Raw genomic sequence first — 22,732 nt, 5'->3', positions numbered from 1 at the left:
GCCTATTGTTCTCCAAGGATTTGCAGTTTCCTGAGAAACACTAGCCACCTGCGGAGCAAGCAAACTAGTTCTGTGAGAGTCTCCACCCTTTGGGGGAAAGGTTCCCCCCAACCCTGCGTATATATATTTGGAGACCCACCATTAAACTTCAAGACTTGATCAGGAAATTTGCTTGGTTTCATGTTCTTCTTGTCACCCCCATTTCTATCCCCAGCTTTCCTTCCAGGTACCCCAGTAAACTGTTCGACATAATGTAACTGCTGGCAGTTACAAACCTTAAAGTGTGTGCAAGTATGTGTCAGTGTGTATATGTGTGAGTGTGTGAGTGTGTGTGTGTGTGTGTGTGTGTGTTGAATGCATAGAGCACACATGGAAGTCAGAGAAAAACTTCCATGAGTCTGTCCTCTCCTTCTACTGTGTGAGTTCACAGGGTCAAATGTACATTATCAGGCTCAGTGGTAAGCAACTTTATCTGCCAAGTTAATCTTACCATCTCCAATTATGGGACAATATTTCATTGCCCACAACTCCAGATACTGTTTATGTGCCAAATCATTTTATGGTCATGCAATATTGTGTGCTGAATTGCTTATGCTTTTGGCATACTAGAAAATGGGATATTTGTATTAGTCAGGTGTCTCTCACCCCTGTGTTGTAGTGGCTAGGAATACAAGTCATTGCTATCATGGAGCTCCTGATTCACTCCCATCTATCCCTCTTTCCTTTTTCCCACCCTAAGCTGTCCCTCCGCCATCATTTCTTTCTTTGTTGCATGCAATGGACGAACAAGAAAAGGTACATGAGCATTAAAACATGTGGACTCAGTATTGAAATGTGGCTAAAGACAGCAAGGCATCATTTGAGGTTGCCTTGCCTATTCTAACATTGAAGACACATTTCTGCATTTCTACATATCTTCATGAGGACTAAGGAAAAATGATTTGCTGACCATCATTGCATGAGAAAATAGAGAACAAGTAAACTGAGATCTATACCAGAGGTGTAAAGGTCTGCAAAATTCCAGGGCATTCCCGGGATTCAGACCTGCAGATAGATGTCTTTTAGACTGAAGTTTGGTTTTCTCCATGGCACATGATGGTCATTATCCTTTTTAGCTCTCTGTCTGCTTAATTCACTGGTTTACTACACTGTCACCCTGGGAGCCATGTGCTAGGTTTAGTTTAGGGGTAAGTCTTATCCTGGGTCAATCCTCTATTAGAACTTTTTGATACTCTTCATGAGATAGATTCTTTTTTTAAAATTTTCTATAGTCTTTGTTTACATTTCAAATGCTTCCCCCTTTCCCGGTTCCCCCCTCCCCATTGGTCTCATAAGCCCTCTTCCCTCCACACATTTCCCAATCACACCCCCCCCCCCCATTTCCCTGTCCTGGTACTCCCCTACAATGCTGGATCAACTCTTTTCAGAACCAGGGCCCTCTCTTTCCCTCTTCTTGGGTATCATTTGATATGCTAACTGTGTCTTGAGAATTCAGAGCTTCTGGGCTAATTAATATCCACTTATCAGTGATTGCATTCCATGTGTATTCTTTTGTGATTGGGTTACCTCACTTAGGATGATATTTTCCAGTTCCAACCATTTGCCTAAGAATTTCATCAATTCATTGTTTTTAATTGCTGAGTAGTATTCCATTGTGTAACTATACCACATTTTCTGTATCCATTCCTTCATTGAGGGACATCTGGGTTATTTCTAGCTTCTGGCTATTATAAATAAGGCTGCTATGAACATAGTGGAGCATGTGTCCTTATTGCAGGCTGGGGAATCCTCTGAGTATATGCCCAGGAGAGGTATAGCAGAGTCCTCTGGAAGTGTCATGTCCAGTTTTCTATTCTTAGATCAAGACATATTATAGTCAACCTTGCAACTAAAATTAAATGATGTTAAAAGATAACAAATGGACATTGGGGTTGTCCAGAGATAAGTAGGACTTCTCGGCTTACTTCATATGGTCGAATAAATGTTGGAAAATTTTTTGTGGCTCAAGTCTCTCATCTGTGAAACATAGGACTAACTTCTTTAGGGGGATTTTGACAGAACTGTATGATACATCTTACTGAGGACATTACTGAACATAAAAGAGACCCAGATGCTTCTTTCTCTTTTACTAAAAAATGAAATAAAATAATAACAAAAACATTGGAATAAAACAATAATCTGTTAAATTGGGGAGAATAGGTATCATTGTTGAGTTTTTCACTTTTTCATTAAACTAATAAGATATTTTAACCTATACAACACAGTATTGACATTTTTAAGTCATCATTATAATAGTTAAATAGCTCTTAAATATACATGATATCTTCTGAAGCTAAAAGTAATATGCACTCAACCAGTTTTTAAAATATATTTGGAGTATTAAATTTATTTGGAGTATGATAGAAGTAGGGAAATAATCTCTTATGAGGTCCTCTATGAAAGGAAATTGTGACAGATTCCTAATTAGACAGAAACCATCTCATCTCCAAGGGAGAATACACAGTGTAACTGTGGTTTCATAGAATGAATTGGGTAGTGTTCCTTCTGATTCTATTTTGTGGAATAGTTTGAAGAGTATTGATATTAGGCCTTCTTTGAAGAGGTCTGATAGAATTCTGCACTAAACTTATCTGGTCCTAGCATTTTTTGGATGGAAGCCTTTCTTTCTTTCTTTCTTTCTTTCTTTCTTTCTTTCTTTCTTTCTTTCTTTCTTTCTTTCTTTCTTTCTTTCTTTCTTTCTTTCTTTCTTTCTTTCTTTCTTTCTTTCTTTCCTTCCTTCCTTCCTTCCTTTCTTTCTTCCTTCCTTCCTTCCCTTTTTATTGGATGTTTTCTTTATTTATGTTTCAAATGTTATCTTCTTTCCCAGTTCCCCTCCTCCTGGAAACCCCCTATCCCAACCTCCCCCCCCCCCGCTCCCGCTTCTATGAGGGTGTTCCTCTAACCATCCCACTCCTACCTCCCTGCCCTCAATTCCCCTACTCTGGGGCATCTATCAAGGTCTTTATAGGACCAAAGACCTTTCCTCACCTTGATGCCTGACAAGGTAATCCTTCACTACATGTGCAGCTGGAGCCATGCATACTCCTTATTTGATGGCTTAGCCCTTGGGAGCTCTGGGGGATCTAGTTGGTTGATATTGTTGTTCTTCCTATGAGACTGCAAACCAGTTAGCTCCTTCAGTCCCCATATTTAGTCCTGTGAGTATTTTCTTCCCCTTCTCAGAAGAACCAAAACACCCATACTTTGGTCTTCCTTCTTCTTGAGCGTCATGTGGTCTGTGAGTTGTATCTTGGGTATTTGAACTTTTGGGCTAATATCCACTTATCAGTGAGTGTATACCATGTATGTTCTTTTGTGATTGGGTTACCTCATTCAGTATATTTTTTAGTTCCATCCATTTGTCAAGAATTTCATGAATTCATTGTTTTTAATAGCTGAGTAATACTCCATTGTGTAAATATACCACATTTTCTGTATCCATTCCTCTGTTGAAGTACATCTGGGTTCTTTCCAGCTTCTGGCTATTATAAATAAGGCTGCTATGAACATAGTGGAACATGTGTCCTTATTACATATTTGAGCATCTTCTGGGTATATGAGCAGGAGTGGTATCGATGGGTCCTTAGATAGAACTATGTCCAATTTTCTGAGGAGGTGCCAAACTGATTTACAGAGTGCTTGTACCAGCTTGCAATCCCACCAGCTATGGAAGAGTGTTCCTCTTTCTCCACATCCTATCCAGCATCTGCTGTCACCTGATTTTTTGATGTTACAAATTCTGACTGGTGTGAGGTGGAATATCAAGGTTGTTTTAATTTGCATTTCCCTGATAACTAAGGATGTTGAACATTTCTTTAGGTGCTTCTTGGCCATTAGATATTCTTCAGTTGAAAATTCTTTGTTTGTCTCTGTATCCCATTTTTAATAGGGTTATTTGAATCTCTGGAGTCTAAGTTCTTTAGTTCTTTGTATATATTAGATATTAATTCTCTATCAGATGTAGGATTGGTAAAGATGTTTTGTCCTATTGACAGTGTCCTTTGCCTTTTGGAGCTTTGCAATTTTATGAAGTCCCATTTGTTGATTCTTGTTCTTAGAGCATAGGCCATTGGTGGTCTATTCAGGAAAATTTACCCTGGGCCATGTGTTTGAGGCTCTTCCTGACTTTCTTCTCTACAAATTTCAATGTACTTGGATTTACCTGGATTATTTGCATTCTTCTGCATGCTAGCCACCAGTTGAGCCAGCACCATTTGTTGAAAAGGCTATCTTTTTTTCCATTGGATGGTTTTAGCTCCTTTGACAAAGATCAAGTGACCATAGGTGTGTGGGTTCATTTCTGGTTCTTCAATTCTATTCCATTGATCTATCCGCTTGTCACTGTACCAATACAATTCAGTTTTTAACACTGTTGCTCTGTTGTACTGCTTGAGGACTGGGATACTGATTCCCCCAGATGTTCTTTTACTATTGAGAATAGTTTTAGCTATCCTGTTTTTGTTTTTATTTTTGTTGTTATTCCAGATGAATTTGAGAATTGCTTTTTCTAACTCTATGAAGAATTAATTGAGTTGGGATTTTGATGAATCTGTAGATTGCTTTTGGCAAGATGGCCATTTTTACTATATTAATCCTGCCAATCCACAGCATGGAGATCTTTCCAACTTCTGAGGTCTTCGATTTCTTTCTTCAGAGACTTGAAGTTCTTGTCATACAGATCTTTTGCTTGTTTGGATAGAGTCACACTAAGATACTTTATATTGTTTGTTACTATTGTAAAGGGTGCCATTTCCCTAATTTCTTTCATAGACTGTTTATCCTTTGAGTATAGGAAGGCTACTGATTTGAGTTAACCAGTCACTTTCCTGAAGTTGTTTATTAGCTGTAGGCGTTCCATGGTGTTTTTTGGGTTGCTTAAGTATGCTGTCGTATCATCTGCAAATAGTGATAATCTGACTTCTTCCTTTCCAATGTATATCCCTTTGACCTCCTTTTTTGTCTAATTGCACTAGCTAGAACTTCAAGTACTATATTGAATACATATGGAGAGAGAGGGCAGCCTTGTTTAGTCCCTGATTTTAGTGGTATTGCTTCAAGTTACTCTCCATCTAGTTTGATGTTGGCTGCTGTTTTGCTGTATATTGCTTTTATTATGTTTAGGTATGGGTCTTGAATTCCTGTTCTTTCTAAGACTTTTAACATGAAAGGATGCTGAATTTTGTCAAATGTTTTTTCAGCATCCAATGAAATGACCATGTGGATTTTTCTTTAATTTTGTTTATGTAGTAGATTACATTGATGGATTTCCGTATGTTGAACCATCCCCACATCTCTGGGATGAAGCCTACTTGATTATGGTGAATGATCATTTTGATGTGTTCTTTGATTTGGTTGGCAAGAATTTTATTGAGTATTTTTGCATTAATATTCATAACTGAAATTGGGCTGAAGTTCTCTTTCTTTCTTGGATCTTTGTATTATCAGTGAGATTGCAGCTTCATAGAACAAGTTGGGTAGTGTTCCTTCTGTTTCTATTTTGTGGAATAGTTTGAAGAGTATTGGTGTTAGGTCTTCTTTGAAGGCCTGATAGAATTCTGCACTAAAAGCATCTGGTCCTCTGCTTTTTTTGGTTGGGAGACTTTCAGTGACCACTTCTAAATCTTTAGGGATTATGGGACCGTTCAGATGGTCTATCTTATCCTGATTTAACTTTGGTATTTGTTATCTGTCCAGGAAATTTTCATCCAGATTTTTGGGTTGTGTATAGGCTTTTGTAGTAAGAACTGATGATTTTTCCCCCAGTTTCTGTTGTTATATCTCCCTTATCATTTCTGATTTTGTTAATTTGGATACTGCCTCTGTGCCCTCTGGTTAGTCTGGCTATTGGTTTATCTATCTTGTTGATCTTCTCAAAGAATCAGCTCCTAGTTTTGTTGATACTTTGGTTCATTTTGTTTCTACTTGGTTGATTTCAGCCCTGAGTTTGATGATTTACTGCCTTCTACTCTTCTTGGGTGTATTATCTTCTTTCTGTTCTAAGGTTTTCATGTGTGCTGTTAAGCTGCTGGTGTATGCTCTCTCCAGCTTCTTTTTGGACACACTCAGAGCTATGAGTTTTCCTCTTAGCACTGCTTTCTTTGTGTTCCATAAATTTGGGTACATTGTGTCTTCATTTTCATTAAATTCTAAAAAGTCGTTGATTTCTTTCATTATTTCTCCCTTGACCAAGGTATCATTGAGTAGGGCATTGTTCAGCTTCCATGTATATGTGGGCTTTCTGTTGTTTTTGTTGCTATTAAAGACTACCCTTGCTCCATAGTAATCTGATAGGAGGCATAGGATTATTTCACTCTTCTTATATCTGTTAAGGTCTGTTTTGTGACAAATTATATGTTCAGTTTTGGAGAAGGTACCATGAGGTGCTGAGAAGAAGGTATATTCTTTTGATTTAGGATGAAATTTCTATAGATATACATTAAGGTTAAATCCATTTGGTCCAAAACTTCTTTTAGTTTCACTGTGTCTCTGTTTAGTTTTTGTTTCCCTGATCTGCCCATTGATGAGCATGGGGTGTTGAAGTCACCCACAACAATTGTGTGAGGTGCAATGAATGCTTTAAATTTTAGAAAATTTCTTTTACACATGAGGGTGCCCTTGTATTTGGAGCATACATGTTTAGAATTGAGAGTTCTTCCTGGTAGATTTTTTTCCTTGATGAGTATGAAGTATCTTTCCATGTCTTTTTTTGATGAGTTTTGGTTGAAAGTCTATTTAATTGTATAGTAGAATGGCTACGCCAGCTTGTTTCCTGAGACCATTTGCTTGGAAAATTGTTTTCCAGCCTTTTACTCTTAGGAAGTGTTGGTCTTGGACACCGAGATGCATTTCCTGTATGCAACAAAATATTGGGTCCTGTTTACATATCCAGTCTGTTAGTCTATGTTTTTTTTTAATTGGGAATTGAATCCATTGATGTTAAGAGATATTAAGGAATGGCGATTTTTGCTTCCTGTTATTTTTGATGTAATTTTTATGTTTGTGTGGTTATCTTCTTTTGGATTTGTTGAAAGAAGATTGATTTCTTGCTCCATCTACAGTAATTGAGAAATTTGCTGAATATAGCAGCCTGGGTTGGCATTTGTGTTCCCTTAGTGTCTGTATGACATCTGCCCAGGATCTTCTGGCTTTCATAGTTTTGAAGTCTGGTGTAATTCTGATAGGTCTACCTTTGTATGTTACTTGACCTTTATCCTTTACTGCTTTTAATGTTCTTTCTTTGTTTAGTGAATTTGGTATTTTGATTAATATGTGATGGGAGGAGTTTCTTTTCTGGTCAAATCTATTTGGAGTTATGTAGGCTTCTTGTATGTTCATGGGCATTTATTTCTTTGGTAGGGAAGTTTTCTTCTATACTTTTGTTGAAGGTATTTATTGGCCCTTTAAGTTGGAAACTTCACTCTCTTCTATACCTATAATCCTTAGGATTCGTCTTCTCATTTTTTTCCTGGATTTCCTGGATGTTTGGATCAGGAGCTTTTTGCATTTTGCATTTTCTTTGACTATCATGCCAATGTGTCTATGGTATCTTCTGCATCTGAGATCTCTCTTTTATCTCTTGTATTCTGTTGTTGATGATTGCATCCATGACTCCTGACCTCTTTCCTAAGTTTTCTATGTCCAGAGTTGTTTCCCTTTGTGATTTCTTTATTGTTTCTACCTCCATTTTTAGGTCCTTGATGGTTTTGTTTAATTCTTTCACCTGGTTTGTTGTATTTTCCTGTAGTTCTTTAAGGGCTTCTCCCTGTTTACTTATGTTCTCCTGTATTTCTTTAAGGGAGTTATTTATGTCTTTCTTGAAGCCCTCTATCAACATCATGAGCTGTGATTTTTAAATCCAAATCTTGCTTTTCTTGTGTTGGGATATCCAGTACTTGCTGTTGTGGGAGAATTGGGTTCAGATGGTGCCATGCTGCCTTGATTTCTATTAGTAACATTCCTATGTTTGCCTTTTGCCATCTGGTTATGTCATGTGTTAGTTGGTCCTGCTGTCTCTGGCTGGTGCTTGTCCCTCCTGTGTGCCTGTAAGCTTGTCTCAGCACCCCTGGGTGGCTGGCTCTCCCCTGGCATGGAGTGCTGTGGCGCTGCCCAGCTCCTGGGTGCAGGTGGGTCCTGGCAGACCAAGTCCCAAATGATCTTACACTTGGGTGTTCCCTGTGTACCTGGTTGCACCTGTGTGCTCAGTCATCATGTCAATGTTTTCTATGGTATCTTCTGCATCTCAGTTTCTCTCTTCTATTTCTTGTATTCTCTTGGTGATGCTTGCATCTATGACTCCTAATCTCTTTCCCTATATTTCTATCTCTAGGGTTGTCTTCCTTTGTGATTTCTTTATTGTTTCTATTTCCATTTTTAGATCCTGGAAGGTTTTGTTCAACTCCTTCACCAGTTTGGTGGTGTTTTCCGGTAACTCTTTAAGGAATTTTGTGTTTCCTCTTTAAGGGCTTCTACCTATTTACCTGTGTTCTCCTGTGTTTCTTTAAAGGAGTTATTTATGTCCTTCTTTAAGTTCCCTATCATCATGAGATGTGATTTTATATCAGAGTTTTGCTTTTCTGGTGTGTTGGAGCATCCAGAGCTCACTGTAGTGGGAGAACTGTTTTGTGATGATGCCAAGTAGCCTTGGTTTTTGTTGCTTATATTCTTGCCTTGCCTTTCACCATCTTTTTTATCTCTGGTGTTGGCTGGTCTTGCTGTCCCTGACTGTGCCTTGTCTCTCTTGCAAGCCTGTTCATTAGTACTCCTGGGAGAGCCGTTATTTTCTAGAGGAATTTGGGTGTAGAGAGCTGTGGCACAGGGTCAGCTCTGGGGTGAAGACAGAAACTGGAAGGATCCTTTCCCAGGCTGCTTCTTGTCCTTTTCCCTGAGGGTTGTGGGGTAGTCCCTTGGAGCAGACATGGTTGTCTTACCTGTGCTCACAGGCATGTCCACAGTCCTGGGAGACCAGCTTTCTTTTGATGGTATTTGGGTATTGTGGGCTGTGGCACAGGTTCTGCTACTGGTATCATTGTTTATAATGGGATTTCTTTTCTGAGTCACTATTTCAGGCTCAATGATAGATGAGACATTTGTTATGTCACTCTCTTTGGAGTTCATGGCATATCACATGAGAAAGGTAGGCAGAATCCAAGAGCTGATGGAAGGGTCAGGGTTGTGGAGAACTAAATTCTAAGTAATCTGGAATTCATTGCAATTGTGATTGCCTGCATGAGATCTGTATGTGATTAGCTTTACCAATAACCTGTCACTGGGGAAGGGGAGATCTTGCAGTCCCACTCTTCCTGAGGATTGATAACCATGTAGGTAAGTTTTTTGTAATGGTATAACTACTGGCCAAGATGTCCATGTACCTGTAAATCAACTGTCATCCAAGATGCTGTGAGTAACCCTAACAAAACTCAGTGGGTCACAAAACAAAACAGAACAAAATAGAAGGACATAAAAGTAAAAGGAGACCTAGTTCCAAGGAAGAAGAAGAAAAAGGAGGAAAAAGAGCAACAGGAGGAGGAGGAGATCATCAAGAGTATGAGGTGGACAAGGACAGGTAATGGAATGTTAATATGATCAAGATACCTTATGTACAATGTGTGACAATGTATGGGTATATAAGGAAAACCATTATGATGTACAGCTAATATATGCTAGAAAAGAATTAAAATTGGATTTCTCAGTTGATCTGACCAACAGTTTAATTAACTTTTTAGAGGAAGATGAATTTCACAAACACTCCCTCAGCATGAAAGAAGTTACACCTCATAATGAATTTGCCTGAGAAAGAAGAATTCTTTCCCATTTAATTTGCCTAAAAACAGTTTCAGTCCTAAGAGAAAGAATTTAGTAAGTCATTTTGCTATTGAAACACATCTCCAAAAGATGTGAAGTATCTATGTGGTTACTTATAAAATGTGCATATTCTTGAGAATAATTATTTCTTGCTTTAAAGATCAAAGGCAAACAGTAAATTGGTATTGATCCTTGGATGACTACTGGTCTGTTTTTATAATTCTTGTATTTATATTTATTTCTTGAAAGCATTATACAGTCTACTTGCTGAGATTCTGTATGCTAATTACAAATAAAATTGATTTACCTATTTGATTTATAGTCACCATTTTTTGTTTGTGTGAAATTTACTTGTTTATAGAATAATTGTTTTTACATTGAGTCAAGATCTTTTTAATTTCATTGCATTCTTGCTAGAAAGAACAGAGACTGTGAAAGGCCACACAGCTGGTCCAGGCTTGCTTAAGTTATAACCCAGTGATCAGCAGAATTCAGTCATTAACATTGCCTATCTATGTCCAGATACTGCATATTCTCCATGTTCTTTTCCATTCATTTTGTGAGGACCAGCCTCTATTCTTGGCAGTAAGTATTTTATACACCTTTTCTTCCCTCTTTCATTCATTTGAGTATTTGAATAATGCTAATATTAGAAAGGGTGACTCAGTAACACTGGAGCCCTAGAGTTAGGTCTGCCTCATCTTACACATTTCCACTTTCCTGTAAAACAAAGTTTGGGCCATTTACAAAGGACATGTTCACCAAGGAGCATTCACTAGGAACATCACCACGATGTGGAAAAAATGCCAAATGTCCTTTGGCCTGGGAACAATCTCCAGCCTCCATCCCCTTTCTTGTTGCAATGAAAAAATGGAGGCCACAGTGCTTTAGTGACATTACAAATGAGTACAGTTCTACCAGAACAACTGCTCAGGTAATAGAACAGCTATAAAGCTAGACTCTGGAGCTTTATAGGTAGAATTAGGAGAGTAGGGTAGGGGTATAAAGTAGGTACTGATAGATATGCGATGTTCTACTCTTTAAATTATATTTCTATATCAAGAATTTCCTGAACATTTAATACTATCAGCAATGCCTTTTAGGATGAGTGTGAGAAGTTTTCCATATGTCAGTGGTAAGACCTCGCTCAAGGAGGGCTGCATATTTGAGTATTATATGATTTCTTAAGCTTAAGAATCTACCCAGGTAGATTGAAATTTTAATAGAAGTTATTATCATGTTTTCATGTATATTCTAAAGAATGTATGATTAATGTTAGTTGTAATTTGTTTTCTGTTGTATTTTAATATATTTAAATTTTGCATCAAAGATGTAAATGTTTTGTGTTATAGCGGGCCATATGGGAAAACATGACAATATTTCTCCTCTGTTTGCTCTGACCTGGTGGATTGTAGTCTTTTTCTAGACCTTATCAGGAATTGTTGGTGGAAGAATGAATATATTGATGAAGAGAAGTACATGTAAAAATATGGTGGTGACTCACACTCAACAAAAGAACACCAAAACGGAGAGAGATGCACCCAAAAGTTCTTACATGGAGACATACTTCCACTTAACATAATTCTGCAGAGTAAGTTTGATTCCCTTGGGTAACATAAGCTTTACATGAAGGTTGAAGGAGAACTCTTCTAAACAGAAGGTTCCAGTTGACTGGAAAGCTTGTGGCACGCAGACGAGAAAAGAAACACCAGAATAAGAAGCAGGTATACACTATTTCAAACTTTTATGTCTTAAAAGAGAAGTGGAAAACCATTTAAGCAAGGTAGTCCACGTGAGCAGTACAGTTGGCGAAGAAAGGATGTCCAGAGACAGACAGTGGGCAAACTCTGTGCAGTTTCTTCAGGAGGCAGTGACCTTGAGAGGGCTGGAACCGTGGTACCCAGAGTGGCTGCACATCTGTCATTGCAGAAGGCTAAAGTGGGTCATGAGACACAGTCAGAGATTCCCTCCTCCTGTGCAGGCCTGCCTGGGTCCTCTGGGAAATATTGCTGAGGCTTCCTGCTAGGGCGACTCCAGTTCCCAAAAGAGATTGACAGACTGAGGAAATATGGAGAAGAAAAGGCTAAATGTTGAAGTTTCAGGGGGACAAAGTGCTCATCTCTAAGAAATGAAGGGGAAGGATCAGTGAGATCATTTAGGTAGGCTTATGTGCCCATAATACATCTTTTTAATTAAAGTAAGAAAAAATAATAAATATCTCCTAGCATCCCATAAGTAAGCTTCTATTGGCTCAGGTAATGATAGATTGATGAAGGAAACTGAGAATCCTAACTTACAAATTTATAGGGCACAGGTTCTTCCATAGAGCAGATTCCCTTTTCCTAGTTTGTGAATCTCTAACTCTTACCCAATAAAATAAAGTGAACCAAGCTTTAGAAACTATTAACAAATATATTTATTGTGGTGGCTTCCTCTCCTACTAGATACACCTTGTTAGAAAGAAGTATTCCTTAAGTTCCATAACTGCTTAAGGTGGACCCATAAGCAGGTAATAAAATAGTTTTCCCCTCATTAAGAAAGAAAACACTCAACTTTGCAAACATGTCACCTTCTTCTTAACACTTTTGTTTTCCAAAGAGTTAGACTTTTCTTCTAGTAAGTATGGTTGTACTTTTGGAAGAAAGTTATGGGTACATGTTTACAGACTAATATAAACCAAGGAACAGCGGAAGATCAGCCACATAGATTGGAGTCCCGTTCCAGGTGACGAAAACCCCTCACAGTTCTGGAAAGCCCAAGATTATCTCCAGCTCTATGATTTCTTCCACAGCGTGCCTTACTCCAACCCCACACAGTATATTTAACTCTCTTATGCATGTTCAGTTTCTTGCAGATGAGGGCAACAGAAGTAATCTTAAAACACTCGCTTCCATGGTGATAGACTCTAGGATTCCAAATGCCAGGCCCTAATTCTGAGCATTCACTAGTTCTCCAGGACAAATCCACCCTGCACATGGAGCGATGTTTTTCTCCCCTGACAAAGCTTTCTTTTGAGGGACACTGCCTTTTCAAAGTTGCAGAATTATCTTTTGCTTCTTAAAGACAATTATTTGAAGATTTTTTTTTATAAAGGAAAGATGATTCTTCTCCAGCTGTCATCATAGCACTGAAGATCTTTTATAGCTTATTGATAATTATGTACACATTTTCTCATCTTTTAAAAATACACGGAAGCAATAAGATAAACACCTGAAAGTATCCCTCCTTTGATCATTTGGATCTTTGCTGTTAACTATGTTTGTATGAAGAATATAGCAACTACTAGGAATGTCGTTCAGACAGAGTGGTAACTGATGTGTTGTCCGTTTGTGGTCCTAATGGCTAGAACACCTGTCCTGGACATCTGGTTGACATAGCAGCATCATGAGTCTACAGTAACCTCACGGGACCCTCTAGTGTACAGTGCTGACTGATCCCGATCTCTGTTGTTTGTCTCCGGCTCTTCTCTTCGGCGGCTGCTGTCTCTCTTTGCTCTCCTGCTGCTCTGGGGTCTCTCTGCTAGACGCCAAACCTTTGCTGTCTGAGGAGGAGCTTGATTCCTTTCTTTCTTCTTTATTCAGTTTTTTTCGTTTTCTCTCTCTTCCTTTTTTCCCTAAAATAAAAGGACATTCATTTTAAAAATTGTATTGAATTATATTCTCCTTGGTTATTTTAACTTGCTAAAGATAGCATTTCCCTCTCAAGTTGCATATTATACTCATAGATAACAAACATACTCTTTAAGCCTTTCACTCAATTGCTTTTGACAAACCAATAGAATTTGTGTGACTGATAGAATTAAGGGGTTTACTTTACATGATAGTCACTTACGCGTACCAAATGGGACATTTTACATATATTATTTTACCATATAAACATATGATAGGTAAATCATGTATATTTAAGGCACTACTTTATATTCAAATTTACAAATAGCAGTTATATATTTGCAAGCTGTGGTGATATTAGCATGTTATCTCAGAGAAGAGAATTGATTTGTACAACAAATACAGATATAATAGTTCATAATGCATACCCAAGTAATTATGCTTTACTTTAGCATAAAGTGAAGTTAATTTGCATTGCAATTTCTCTATGTGCAGGGTGTATTGATACAACTTATCAATACTGCTATAGTATAACTTACAAGGACAGAGACATTTTGTTTTTAATTGATCAATCAGATATTTCTCAGCTATATGCTGTATTCCATGAAGGCTGTTGACCTTTAACTGGATCTGTAGCACAGATCCAGTTTTTTTTACTTTACTTCAGACCCATATAGTGAGATGATTATTTTTTTTCATTGAAATCAGCATGACTACAAAGGTATTCATATGGGTAGGTACAATGTATACCATATGGAGCAAGAATGAATGGTAAATTTTATTTAATTTTATTAAATAACTATGAAAAATTTTGGTGAGTATTTTGCCAAATAACAAAACAGATTTTTCCCTATTTCCTTAAGAATAGAAATTAATTTTGTCAGGAGAAATTTTTTACATAAAATTTATAATTTTTAAGTATATGGTTTTAGTAAGATTCATTAACATGTAAGTAACAATGAATTTATTTATACTCAAATCAATTCATTATAAATTAAAACTTGCAACCAACTAGTCTTTGATGTGACAAGTCTTAAACATTTATACCCCACACTCTGAGCCATGCAAACTTGGAAATCTGTCTGCCTACACTGACGCATTATGGATGAAAGTACTTTGGAAAAATTGTTTGTGTGAGAGAACCAAAATATTTTTATGTCCTGAAACAGTCTGCAAATATTGAATTCAGTGGTTTGGCTTCTCTTCTTGTACTCTGGTTACAGAATCCTAGGGAATGGTGTTATTAATGCTTCATATGTATACTAGGGACAACTCAGCCTCCTCAGATTAATGATTTTATGCCATGAATAGCTCTGTCATGAGGTTGTGTTTATAAAACCTTCCAATTGCTTCAGAAAATTTCACTGGTTGAGTTTAACAAAGTACATGTTGAACACTAGTCAGACAATTAGTAAAAAATGAGAGTCCCAAGGAGGTAAAACAAGGATCAGGTTACTTAGTTATTCGTGGTACATGGAATTGGACAAAAGCAGTCGGCTATGACTTCTAAGGTCAACTACTTGTCCACTGATTTGCCCATTTCACTGTTTTATTTCCATTAAGGAGTATTGTGTTGCTAAGGTTTCTAAAGACAGACCCCAAGCCTTCTTGTTGGTTTTAATGGCATATTGGTAGAGTTGTGTTGAGTGAAGTAACCAACCAACCAACCAACCAACCAATCAAACAACCCTGAAGAGCAAATTTCCCTTTCTGACCATGCAACCTAATTTCAGCTCCATAATCCTTCACAGGCCTAGGCAATGCTAGCATTTCACACACTGGTTTTTCTTATCAGGGGGGGGGGGGTGGTTGCAAGCAATGGATGACATAATATCTCTAGTTCCAGGACCACCTTGAGGGTGTTTTAGTTCAATTCTAAAAATAGTTAACACAAATCATTCTACAGTTCTACAGGAATTATTGACCCCAAAAAATATCATTTTAAAGGAAATTACCCAGAAATTCAGTGTTTGACATTGTTCTCTTGATGATGATCCAACATATTACAGCTGTGATCCTGGCCGTAATTTTAGAAACATAAGAAATATATTGTTTCTTTTTCATTTATTTCTTGATGTAATTTTTTTGCCACTTGTGACAAGCAATTTAACTTCCAAGGTATTTCTGCTTATTAGCAAACCAATATGATTATTTCCTAAGACAGGCAGAATCATTTTTGCAAGTATCTTGAAGTTTAGTATTATGGCTTTATTATTCAAGAAATAGCTGTTTAGTCTGGGTGGTGAGTGAAATGGGAGGCCCACTTAAAACAACAGGAAACTAGCACATTGTACATGGTTGCTGCCCACTGGAGGGTTATTGTGCAAGAGGAAAAATGGGATTATTCTTTTCTTCATAGGCCATGTGTTAGCAGTTGGAAATGTTCACTATTTTTCGGCACAAATAATACATTTTACTCTTGTCCAAGAAATAAAATAGACATGCCCAGAGTGGCTGCAGTCCATTAAAAAAATCACGTGCAATTTGGGATAATTTTGTAAGGTTTTCATTAAAGGGACTTTTGTTTCTATTGTAGTAACTTGCTGAGTTTTCATTGATGTGGTTAATAGTTATTTTGTGACTCTTTTGCAATTTTGCAAACTAAGCATTTCAATTAAAATAATCTGCGCTCTCTCTCTCTCTCTCTCTCTCTCCCCCCCCCCCCCCCGTGTGTGTGTGTGTGTGTGTGTGTGTGTGTGTGTTTGTGTGTGTGTGTGTTACCCTTCACTGCATATACTACTCATGACTGTGTTGGTAGGCCTGACTGGATTGGATTGTGACACATTCTAATGATTAAAAGAACATTCATTTCCCCCTATGTTCTAGCTATATGAACTAGGTTTGAGGAAAAATCATAGAGAAATTGCTATTAGTAATTGAGTGCAATCTGAAACTCAATTTGCGAAGATTTGAGTGTCCTCTTTAGAGCTCATGTGAAAATTTAATTACCACAGCAACCATAGTTTTAAAGGGGTCTTGAGAGGGTGACTGCATTGAAGAAACTTTACCCTTGTAAATAGATTAATGTTGTTATCATGGCAATGGGCTATTGTAGAGATGGATTCCTGATAACAAGAACAAATTTGGCTCCTTTTCTTCTCACACAAACACATTGGCTTTTCTAACATTAACCATGCAGCTGGAGAATGAAACAGCAACACAGCATTCTTAGATTTCTGGTCTCCAGATCCATGTGATGTGTAATCTTCTATTGTTTATAACACAGTCTGTGAGAGTCTTTTAGAAAAGCAGAAAATAGACCAACATAGTCTTGTAGAGAGCCACTTGAAGTTTTAGAGTAGCATCCTTAGTGTCAGAGAACACTGTTCAGATTCTTTGTCTAATACAAGTAGTTGCATAACCTTTTGCAAGTATCTGATAAGCCTCAGGATTAACTGATGTTTCAAACAGTCCTTTCTCTTTGCTAAACTTATTAAAGGTTGAATAAGATGTTTGTAGAACACTCAGCATGGTGTCTGACATGGAAGTCACATGATAAACCAAAGCTAATATTGTGACTCTATAGTATCAACATGTTGGTTGTCTTCACCTAATGCTAAAGTTATACTCTAACCTGAGCCCACATGTGAGACATGGGGAGGAGCTTGACAACTGTGGTCACATGCCTAGTTGAGGTAGAGGCAACCACAAAGTTTCACAGGAAGCTTAGAACTCCTCTAACAGAGACTTGAAGTAATTCTTCGGACCATGTTTAAGTTAAACCTAAAGGGAGGACAGTCTGCCAGGCTGACTACGGAAGATGTCAGGCTAGGCAGTGGGTGATTTCTACATGTTATGGTGTGCAAGGTCATGGTGACCTGGGACATTGAAGATCCGCTTCCCTGGTTTGATCAGAGTCTATATATAGGAAGTTACGGAGGAGTGCCGGATTCAATTGCCACTTTTGGAATTTGTCCTGAAGTGCCAGTGTTCCTGAAACTCCGGAAGGACAACTATCAGAATCCCAGAACACAGCTGAATTTAGAGATTTGCATGATAAGTTTTGATGGGGGGGCAGGAGAGAAAAAGGAAACCAGCAACAGCATATTTTAAAATGTGCCATTTTAGTTTCCAGAATCTTGTTATATGTAACAAATCCACAAAGGGAGTTCAGCTGGTATTTATAATTCAGTCTTACAGTTTTATACTTTTAATTTTTGTCGGTTTCCTACCTGCACACAAACGTATTCATCTCCTGATGCCCTACGTTAAGAGATTAACTTTCGAAGGGTAACTGGAATCCCTATGTAGACAATGAAACCACATATGATTTAAAAACTCTATCAAAATCTAAATGTGAATATGTAATAGATCATATTGAGATTATGAAATTATTTTCTACCAATGGAAAAAACATATGTAGTCTTTTTCATGAGTACTATCTAGAATCTTCTATAGATCTGGATCTAAACATAGAGGACTTTTTAAAATGCAAGTTCTAACATGCTGTGTCTGGAGACTAAGACTCAGTTTTTATAAAGAGTGTAGTTAGCAACTACAGTCATACTTTATTTTCTCCTTTCCTTTCCTTCCTTCCTTCCTTCCTTTTTCCTTTTTCTTTCTTTCTCCCCTCCTCCTCCTTCTTTCTTCTTTAAGTATTTTATTTTATTCCCAATGATTTTGCTTGAAATAGAACTACATCTCTTCTTCCTGCCCTTCCTCCCTACAGCCCTTCCAAGCTACCCTGCCTCAACTTACTTCCATGTCCTTTGCCTCTCTCTCATTGACAGGATCATTTTCTTTATTACTGTTACATATGTTTTATATATATAATGATCTTATATACATATTTAATGCATTGAACAATAATTATGTATACAAATGTATATACAATTATGTTATATATTATACATGATACATATCATATATATACACACACATATGCAACCTTCTGAGTTTATTTTGAATTCTGCCATACCTGAAAACTCTATTTGTTTATATAAGACATATATAAACTTTATTTGTTTATAAGAGAAGCCAATTTTCTTAAATATATGCACATAAAATTTAGTTGAGATCACATAGTTACTAATAACACATTTTTCATAACAGATATAAAATTTGCAATAACTTATTAATCCTGTAATTTGTAAGGAAACTTTTTAAATTAGGTATATTTAGGGCAGGAACTGAGATGAAACTTAGTTGCAAACAATATCTTAAAAACATGTCAAAATCCAACTATGACCAGAAAATGAATAAACTTTTAAAACTGAGAGCAGAATATATCTTGAATTGTTTTCTCTTCATACATTCCATGTTATATATTATGTATTAGACATTAAAATGTCATTTGAAAACATAAGTCTCAGAATACATTCAATACTATTTTAAGCACAATGAAAATATGAATGAGATGTACTTTTCCTGCAATCATAAGTTACAACAATTACTTAGGTTATAAATAACAGAGGTTTTTTGTTTGTTTTCCTTAATATAGAATTATTTAAGAGATTTATTTGTGAAGTTCTCAAAATGTCCATTAGGGGGAGCTAAGGAGCTTTAAGTAGTTCATTGTTTCAAGAAAAGCTAGGCTAAACATTTAAGTAAGATCTAAAAGTGTATTTCCCATTCTAGACTGAGAAAGAAACTCCACCAGTTCCATGACTCCAACCAACTAGTGAAAAAAACCCTTCAAAAAGATAAAATTTACCCACCTGGCCTTTAGTGGAATTTAACCGATTTTAGTCTTTGGCTATATCTGTTAAAAGGAGTTAATCTCATTTACAAGTCTAAGTTTGGCCATGTTTTTATGCACAGAAGATACAAATGAAAACTTTCATTAGTTTTAGTTACTATGTCGCTAGAGGAAGATTTCAAGGGATGGGGGCCACTACAGTACAAGTATTTTTATGCAGCAGTTATGATCTGTTGTGTAGATACATACTTAGAAGGCCTTTGACCTGTGGGCTGTATAAACACAGGACTGCCTGACCCAGTCTTGAAGAACACAGCTGAAATCCATCAAGACCAAATGTCCTTCTCAGCTATATTATTACCCAGTAGCGCTGACTTGAGGAACATATTCAAGACTTTTGTCCTCTTTTGCTTGTTTGTTTTACTAAAATAGATCCATGTATTGCCTCTGCTGCAATTTTAAGAAATACAGTTGAAAAAAAAAACAGTAAGAGACTAGATATCTTTTATAGAAAATTTAGGCAGACATTTCAATTTCTTCAACTTGAAATTTAAAGCTATTCAAGCTATGTACTCTGTCAGATTATAGACAAATCAGTTCTGTTCCTTTTCCACTTGACTTGTAGGGTGCTTTTGATGAGTTAGCCAAAGCTAATTTGACATATTAGCACCCATCCTACTGCATACTGTAAATTAGGGACAGTCTGAAGCCGTGTTTACAGCAACAGCTCTCTGATCAATGGGGCTTAGAGACTTAGATTGCGTTTTACGTTCAATTGGAAAAGCAGATTTTAAGAGGCACTGCCTATGCACATTACGCTCTTTTCAGAATTCAGAAAAAAAGGAAAAGTTTAAGGTAAGGCACTGTATGTGCACATTAGGAGGTGGAAGCAGAGAAACGCAAGCTTCCCAAGGCAGCTCTCAAGGTTCTTGCCCTCTGTGACTTGCCCCTGCATATTTCTTCACCCACTTGGCCGGCCTCCAACTCCTCTTCCTGCTCATCCCTGTATCCCGCACCCAATAATGTCTTCTGATGCCATATACTTGTTAACCGGGAGCACAGTTTCTAGAATCCCTTGCTTTACCTTAGACTCCGGCCACATGACCTCTTCAGGGTGCCACCCTTGATCTCTAATCTTTCCCCAGGTTTGTCTAAATACTTAGGTTTCTTATGCCCTTGGCTCTCAGTGACTATTGCAGAGGCTTGGTGCAATTTTGGAGGTACAAACCTGTAGTACCACCGACTCGGGAGGCTGAAGAAGGATCTCAATCGAGTTCAAGGTAAGCCTGGGCAACTTAGTGAGGCCTAGTTTCAAAATAAAACGTAAGAAGGGAGCTGGGAGCTCCAGGGCAGAGTGCTCGACTATCATGAGCAAAGAAATAGGTCCCATATCTAAGGCAATCGATATATATATATATATATGTATATATACATATATATATATATATATATATATATATATATATATATTTTATTTGCAGGCAACATATATTTAAAACAGTAATGATCACCAAAATTCAATTCATAGAAGCTATGACCATGCACATTTGTAGTTAAGAATGTTGTGTCTGTAAGCTTTTTAACTTTTTGAAAATGAGAAAAATGAGAGTTCGCTAAACACAGTTGCTACTGTCTCTACTCCCTATATGAACTCCACATATTTTTTCCACCGTAAAAGTTTAGTTTATATGCTAGGCATGTTAGGAGATTAACAATAACAGATACTTGTTAGTAAAAACAACTGTAATAACCTATTGCAATAAAAGTTATGTTGATGTGGCTTAGTCTGTCTTTCTTGATTTCTTAATTTCTGTATCCACCCCTGTTCTTGTGACATGGTAAGGTCTAAGGACTGGGATAAAGTGACAAGCTACTATACCCAGGTTACTGAAACATCAATAGTGTGATACAATGAGAGCCTTTGATTCTGAGATGACTATTTCAATGAGTATCCATCATAGACAAGGCAGATGTTCTAGACCCAAAGATGACTGTTGGTCTGAGTGGATGGCCTCTCATGTCTTTATTTCTAGAATATATCACTAATGTGCCAGAAGCACAGTTGAATGTGAGTGGGGAACAAAAGGTAAACCTTGGGTAAGAAGAGATGTCTAGACTGGGGAGAGGGGTCCACGAATAGGAGCACTTGCTATGCAAGCAAGACAACCTGAGTTCAAACTGTAGACTCCACATAAAGCTGTGAATACCTATAACTACAAAGTTGGTGGCCAGAGACAAAGATGGAACCTAGCTTAGCTGAAACTGCAAGCAAGTGAGAGACACTCAAAATACATACACACACTATACACATACATACATAAAGTAGAATGCTATAGAGAAAGACACTTGATCACTTGATAACCTCCTGTGGCCTCCACATGAGAGTACTAGGGTGCTCACTCAAGCACATTTACATATTCAACACACACACACACACACAAGTCGACTGTGTATTATATTTATTACATTCAATTCAGAAACATCATTTTGCTATTAAATTACCACCATAAAAAAGGATTTAACCCTTTTCAAAATTATCAGGAAGTTTTATATTTTCTTATTATCATAGATAAAAGCTCTTTTTCAATGCAAGTTTATTTATTAATTTGTTTATTAAACTAATAAAATTTATTTAAAAATATACAATTCAATATTGACAATTTTTAAGTCATCAAAATAATTTATAATAGTTAAATGCCACTTACATATACATGATATTTTCTGAAGCTAAAAGTAATATGCACTCAACCAGTTTTTAAAATCTATTTGGGACATTAAACATTACAGAAGTAAAAAAAAAAAGGAATCTCTTACGAAGTCTTCTATGAAAGGAAATTGTGACAAATTTCTGATTAGACAGAAACTGTTCCATCTCCAAGGGAGAACAGGCAGTGTAACTGTCAGTAGTATTTCTTCTGTTTCTATTTTGTAGAATAGTTTGAAGAGTATTGGTATTAGGTCTTCTTTGAAGGTCTGAAGAATTCTGCACTAAACCCATCTGGACCTGGACAGAAACGACTGCTTCTATTTCTTTAGGGATTATGGGACTGTTTAGATGGTTTATCTGATCCTGATTTAACTTCGGTATTTGGTATCCATCTAGAAAATTGCCCATTTCATCCAGATTTTCCAGTTGTGTTGAGTATAGGTTTTTGTAATAGAAACTGATTAATTTTTGAATTTCCTCAGTGTCTTGTTATATCTCCTTTTTTAAAAATTTCTGATATTGTTGATTTGGATACTGTCTCTGTGCCCTCTGGTTAGTCTGGCTAAGGGTTTATCTATCTCGTTGATTTTCTTGAAGACCCAGCCCCTGGTTTTGTTGATTCTTTGTATAGTTCTTTTTGTTTGTTTGTACTTGGTGGATTTCAGTCCTGAGTTTGATTATTTCCTGCCTTCTATTCCTCTTGGGTGTATTTGCGTCTTTTTGTTCTAGAGCTTTCAGGTGAGCATAATTAGTATATGCTCTCTCCAGTTTCTTTTTGGAGGCACTCAGAGCTGTGTGTTTCCTCTTAGCATAGCTTTCATTGTGTCCTCCCATAAGTTTGGGTATGTTGTGCCTTCATTTTCACTAAATTTAAAGTCTTCAATTTCTTTATCTCTTCATTGACAAAGTTATCATTGAGTAGAGCATTGTTAAGCTTCC

At 37.1% G+C, this 22,732-nt stretch overlaps 1 protein-coding gene across 1 annotated transcript in view; it reads right to left on the bottom strand.

Moving 5' to 3' along the window:
- Nucleotides 1-11,596: 11,596 nt before the first annotated feature.
- Nucleotides 11,597-22,732, bottom strand: part of Rspo3 (R-spondin 3) — an 88,538-nt gene continuing 77,402 nt past the window's right edge. The window contains exon 5 of the mRNA XM_052169890.1: nucleotides 11,597-13,453. Coding sequence (XP_052025850.1) covers nucleotides 13,254-13,453 — 200 coding nt within the window. The 3' untranslated portion in view covers nucleotides 11,597-13,253. The remainder of the gene's footprint in view (nucleotides 13,454-22,732) is intronic.

Source organism: Apodemus sylvaticus, chromosome 23, assembly GCF_947179515.1.
Source record: "Apodemus sylvaticus chromosome 23, mApoSyl1.1, whole genome shotgun sequence".
In the NCBI taxonomy this organism is placed as follows: domain Eukaryota; kingdom Metazoa; phylum Chordata; class Mammalia; order Rodentia; family Muridae; genus Apodemus; species Apodemus sylvaticus.
This window is presented reverse-complemented; position numbering and strand designations above follow the sequence as displayed.